We start from the raw sequence: 6549 nt of genomic DNA, 5'->3' as shown, positions 1-6549 counted from the left end.
AACTATATTTACCTATTAAGTGTGATGGCTGTAACGCTTGTAACTTTTAACACAAAACAAGTGCTTGGGTCTTAATAATAGTGAAATTAAATCTCTTGGTTTTAAGAATCGAAATTTGAAATTCTTTTGCGAAGCATGCATTAACGGTTTGCGTGATATTCCCAAATTTAAATTATTAATTAATCGTTTATTAGCTGAAGTTAATGAGCTAAAGAGTCAGAATAATAATAATAATGTTCAAAATCATTCTGAGGAGTTCATAATTGGTGAAGTCGGCGAACGTAATATCAAAGCATCTAATTTAATATTTTATAACGTTCCAGAGTGTAACTTAGATAATGCAGTCGACCGAGTTAATCATGACTCTAATCTTGTGAGTAATTTAATTGATTCAATTATTACTGGTAGGAATATTAGACCGTCTAAAGTTATTCGTCTTGGTATTCATGGTAAAAATAATCCTCGTCCAATTAAGGCTGTATTTAGCAAACCAGCTGATGTGTTTGAAATATTAAAGTAAAAAAAAAAATTGTTATCATTACAACCACCTTCCACTATTGGTATCAGTTCAGATCGCACTCTTTATCAGAGGAACTATATGAAGAAACTTCGGGATGAACTAGAGTCTCGTAGAACAAATGGTGAAATTGGTCTAATCATTAAATACATAAGAGGAACTCCAACCATCATTACCAAGGATAATCATCCTAACGCCCGTGCTGGAAACTTTTTATAGTTAATTTTTTCTACCAAAATGTCCGTGGTCCTTTAACAAAGATTCCTTTTTTACGAAATGCATTGTTGAATGTTAATTATAATATAATTTGTTTAACTGAAACTTGGCTAAATGATATTGTATTCGACTCTGAACTTGGTTTCACTAATTATAATTTATATCGTAATAATCCCCAGGTAGCAAAAATGTGATGATAATAATACTAAAATATTATTAATTTATTACATCTGAAATAATATAATTAAAATAATATACTATTGTTTTATTTACGATACAACTTCTATATTATTATAGTAGGGCAAAAAAAATATTGTTATATTATTATTTCTATATTATAAAATTAATATTATTAATAAAATAATATAGTATGATTTTATTTTCAATAAACATATAATTTTATTTTTAAAGAAACAACAAAATCATACTATATTATTATTAATTCATTACTATAATATATTATTATTTTCTAGTTTTAAGGGAGAGGGGGTTTAATTGCACAGCTCCATCCTCGTAGATATGCCAAGATTGAATACATGTGACGCACATTAAGTATATTTTAGAACATATTTTTGTATTTTTAAAGCTGTAGTGGTGGTTTGTGATTACAAGTTTTCTGCCTAAATTTTTTACCGGACAAATATAAGTTACCTACAATAATGTTTTTGTTTTATTTAATAAATGGATAAAAAATGTACATTTTTTTATACGTATTTACACTATAGGATATTAGGATTATTATACGACTACGTGTATAGTGTATCCATTTCACATTCATGTATACATCTTGAAGATGCGTATTGCCGTATTGTACAAAAAATATATTATTATTATGTATAATATTAATTACAGTTTAAATATGTGCCCTTGTATTATACACATCGTATATAATATACGATGTACGCGTACATTAATATATTATATAAATTGTATATTTATTTTTGTATATACATTATATATATATAATATATAGATAGGTACCTATACTGCAATTATTTTTAATTCATATATTTTATATTATTCAAATTATTATCAGCGCGTAGATTTCGTTAGTGAGATGCCGCACGTCAGCCTTAATGTAAAATAGTTGTGAAACACGTCCAAGTTTAAATATGTAATATTTTTTTTACCGATTTGGTTAATTAATTGCTCTAATTTGGTGCCATTTTGGTGGATTGCCTACTACTTCCCTGTCAACGGTTAGTCGTCGGCTGCCAGAAACATTATAATATACAAATACAAAACTACAAAGGTCAGTTCCTCACTTGTGTGTGCACTTACTGGTTTACCAATTATATAATATAAACATTCCGATAATCTGATATTCGTAGTCTGTACGTATAGTTCTATAAATAACTGAGTTTTATTGTTATTCGTTATCAGGATAATATTTACCAGTGGCGGCTCGTAGATAGGGGCGATGGGGCGATCGCCTCCCTTCTAAAATTATCACTTAAGGTGTGATTCCTATGCGCGCGGCTGTAAGTCGCGCGACTATAGTCGCGTCGCGGCGCGACCGCCGTTTTCAGCCGCGTGGGCAAGAATGAATTCCTATGAGCGACGAGCACGACGCGACAGTGTGATCACTGTAGTCCTACCGATATAGTTCTGTCTGGTGTCTTTATTCATTTTCTTAAAAATTTTAAAAATTTTAAATTAAAATTAAACTTAAAATTATTTTTTAATTTTACATTCATAAAATAAATTGATTTTAACAAAGTCGATTAGTATATATTTGACATGTCGGTGCCACGTCGCAAAAGACAATTACTAGCATTACTGTGCTTACAAGAGATTTACGAAGAACAAGCAATAATACAGCATCACCTGTCAAAAAAATCAAAACAAACCCATGCAATTTTCAAAGCCAGGGAAAGCGAAGGGTTTTTTAGTAATTAATCGAAAAACATTTATGGGAAGACCAAACGAAGTTTCGAGAGTTCTTCGGATTAAGCTGGGATCAGTTTAACTACGTGTTAAACTTGATAGAGGATGACATAACTTCCAAACCAACTAATAAAATTAAAAAAACCAATCAGTCCAGCCGAAAAATTAGCAGTTACATTAAGGTAAATTTGAATGGTCACATATTAGTCGCATATAACCGTAGGTAACTGGTAAATAAGTCGTTCCAAAGTATAAAATATATATTAATATTTTATTAAATAAGTAAATTTTTAATTTTATATAGTATTGTAATAGTTAAGGACTAAATATAAAATAATGTTTTAATATTGATTATAAGCATAATTTATTCAACTCATTTTAAAGATATTGTAAAATATAATAACGTTAAATATTTAAAAACTTAGATGTATTAAAATTTAAAAACGATTAAATAGCAAATTAATTCTGGTGAGCTGGTGACTTTCTCAACTTGCAAAATTAAACTGTGTGTAATAAAAATGGTTTATATATTGTATTCATTGTTCTGTGATGGCTCGTCGTAGTTTAAAGTTTGAAGATTGTTGAATATGTTTGAAGATTGTTCTTCGTGCTGATTTAAAAAGTGTTTGAATGTCATACTTTCTTCAACCGATCCATTATTTTCTGCTTCCAATGAGTTTGATGTTGTAGAATAATTATATGTTGTAATTCCAGACTGGAGCGATTGGGAACTAGCTCGACTAGAACACGAAGAATCCACGTATACACTGTTTTGGTTCCTTACTTCTTTTGTTAGTTGATTATTTTCTATCTCTAATTCACTAACTATCCGTAAAATGTCAATTTTTGCCTTTACTTTCAAAGCTGGGGGAAATTGTTTAACAGTCAACGCCATACTTTTGAAAAAAACGTCGATCGGATCTTCATCATCTGTATTAAAAATTTGTTCCATAATTTTTTTCCTTTCGTTATTGCTTTTATTCAGTAACTCAACCAACGAATCATTTCGCTTAACTTTTTTAGATGCACTTTTTGTGGGCGGTAATTTTATTTTTGTCGGTTTAAATGTAGTCTCTTCTGATTCTTCTTGTTCCGTATATTGTTCTTCTTGTATCCTTTGTATTACATGTGGTATTGAAGTACTGTCACTTATATCATCTTCACTATGTTGACTATCATTCAGAACGGTTGAAAGGCTTGACAATCCTCTATAAAAAAAAAAATTAAAAATTTCTTTATTGTTTTATATCTATAGATAATAGATATCATTGAAAATAAAAATGTTGTATTCTAATATAATTTAAAAATAATATTTTCCTAGTTTGCTATATAAATATTATTAATTTATTTATTATTTACTCTCGTTCATATGATGGTGCGTCTAGAAATGAGAGAACATCCGATAAAGGCCATTTTGATGGTTTGTTTTTAGCTGATGATCCTGTTCCCATCTTCATATTTCTTTTTTTTCGATTGTAGGTATCCTTTATATTCTTCCAACGCTTTTTGCATTCGTTTACTAAACAAAATTAAATACACTTTGTTGTACAAACCTACAATACCTAATATCTCCAAGTTATGACTGTTTTTCAATAAGATGTCAAAATGTTGACAATGTGTATAATCAATTTTACTAAACTAAATTAGGTACCGATTTATATATTTACGATAGTTTATTTTTAAGGCGTAAACTTCAAATTATTTATATCATCGATTAACGTTTTAAATATAAAGACGTAATAAGAAATTCTAAATAAGAATTATTTGAATGATTCCTAACTTATAAATACACTTACATAGTTTAGATTTTCGTTTATGTGGCTTTGTGAATGTAAATATAATATATAGGAAATAATAACATAATCATAAACCACTATATGTATAATAATATGTTACTGACGAATTGAAAATAGCTCACAAATATTTTATCATTGAACACTGTCGGTTTATTCACATTTATTTTTATTTTTAAATGTAGATTCATGGCGACTGGAGAATCTTTCAGATCGTTGGCCTTTGCCTTCCGAATTTCTCAGAGTTATTTAACACGGATTGTATGAATGGTATTGCAAAGTTTAAGTACTCATCTAACACCTATTTTATTAAAAATGCCAACAAAAGATGATTTAATACAAATATCTGAAGAATTTTGGAGGAGGTGGAATTTTCCAAATTGTGTTGGCGCCATAGACGGCAAACATATTCGAATTTTCGCACCTGGAAAAAGTGGCACATTATTCTACAATTATAAAGATTTTTTTTCAATAGTGTTATTAGCAATCGTTGACGCGAATTGTAAATTTATTTTCGTCGACATTGGATCTTACGGCAAGGAAGGGGACAGTGGAATTTTCAATAAATCAAAAATTTCAGAACTTATAAATAAGGGTGAATACTTTCCTTCGTCCACCAAAATCCCAAATTCCGATGTAAGTTTGCCATATGTGCATGTTGGTGACGGAGCTTTCCGTTTGGAATCAAATATGATGCGACCGTACACAAGAGTTGAGTCTCGGAAAGATTATGAGAAAACTGTTTTTAATTATCGTCTTTCACGTGCTCGAAGAACAACAGAAAACAGTTTCGGACTTCTCAGCCAAATTTTTCGCGTTTTTTATACTCCAATATCATTAAAAATAGAAACAGTAGATCACCTTGTTTTAGCAGCATGCTGTCTACACAATTTACTTCGTGATCGTTATTTGGAAAATTCAGAAAAACATTACTATGACTATGACTCAAATGAACCACCACCTACGAATAACATGATACCATTGGCAAGAGTTGGAGGATACGGGAACTTTGAAGGTTTTTATGTTAGGGATGAACTCAAAAAATTCTTCAATAGTCAACAAAGGGCTGTACAATGGCAAAATCATCAAGTGAAAAGAACGGATATTACGTAAAAGTATTTTATTAGATGTATAATAATATGTTAGTTTATCAGTCATTATAAGACATAACACTTTATATAAAACATAAATTATAATTAATTGTAATATTTGTACCTATTTTAATACTTAGATATTACATTAATTTGGACTGTAAGTGACTAAAGTATTATGTAGTATAAATTAAATATCATATGCTTATATAACTACATAAGATTACAAATTATACATAAAATAAGTTTTTAGTATGTACCTGAATTGAATTAGTGCTCAAATATTAAATAATATAACTTTAATATAGCCAACTATAAATTATAGTATAACTTATCATTTTTTTTTTAATTCGTTTGATATTTGGTTCCAGACATTTTCTCTAACCACTTGGTCTTTGTACAGTTCATGTTCTGCATTAAATAAAGATGGATGTTTGCTCACCAGTTCAGCAAGCTTTACATCATCTTCTGGCGAAAAACACATTTGCAAAGTCTCGGAAGACATTTTTGTGTTTAATTTAAATAACGATAATATAGTAAATATCGATAATTCGTAGGGCGCGACCGCGACTCGACTGCTCCCGGAGCGGCCATCGCCGTGCGGCTGTAGACGCACACTTCGGTCGCGCGGCTCAGTCGCGGTCTTAGGAATTACCTACATTTAAAAATAGAAAAAGATGTACCCGCGCGGCTGAAAACGGCGGTCGCGCCGCGACGCGACTATAGTCGCGCGACTTACAGCCGCGCGCATAGGAATCACACCTTTATTACAAATTTATAAGTTTATTATCAATTTTTAATTTTATATTGTAGTATAATATTATCAAAAATAAAAATTGTGTTTTCTATAACATTTATATTATTAAGTATTATGAAAACAGTATCAGATAATGGGAGTTTAAAAATAAATCATTCAACACTATAGCTTCTGAAAATCGATAACCGATAACGATTTACCAAGATCCGCGAGCAGCGCATGCCATACTTGGGCGATGTTAAAGTGCATTACACACTAGGCGATTCGAACGCCCGCGTTCGCGTTTTG

The 6549-nt window shown here is 30.3% G+C and overlaps 1 protein-coding gene across 1 annotated transcript; it reads right to left on the bottom strand.

Annotated features, from left to right (window-relative positions):
• Window positions 1-3143: 3143 nt before the first annotated feature.
• Window positions 3144-6009, bottom strand: LOC112600768. Its single transcript, XM_025348071.1, has 3 exons — window positions 5865-6009; window positions 3980-4139; window positions 3144-3828 (listed from the first exon to the last, which is right to left on the bottom strand). Exons 1-3 carry the CDS (start codon window positions 6007-6009, stop codon window positions 3144-3146), a joined length of 990 nt encoding a protein of 329 aa, XP_025203856.1.
• Window positions 6010-6549: the final 540 nt, after the last annotated feature.

This window comes from Melanaphis sacchari, unplaced genomic scaffold (genome assembly GCF_002803265.2).
Source record: "Melanaphis sacchari strain LSU unplaced genomic scaffold, SCAv2.0 Contig703_pilon_pilon, whole genome shotgun sequence".
Lineage (NCBI taxonomy): Eukaryota > Metazoa > Arthropoda > Insecta > Hemiptera > Aphididae > Melanaphis > Melanaphis sacchari.
This window is presented reverse-complemented; position numbering and strand designations above follow the sequence as displayed.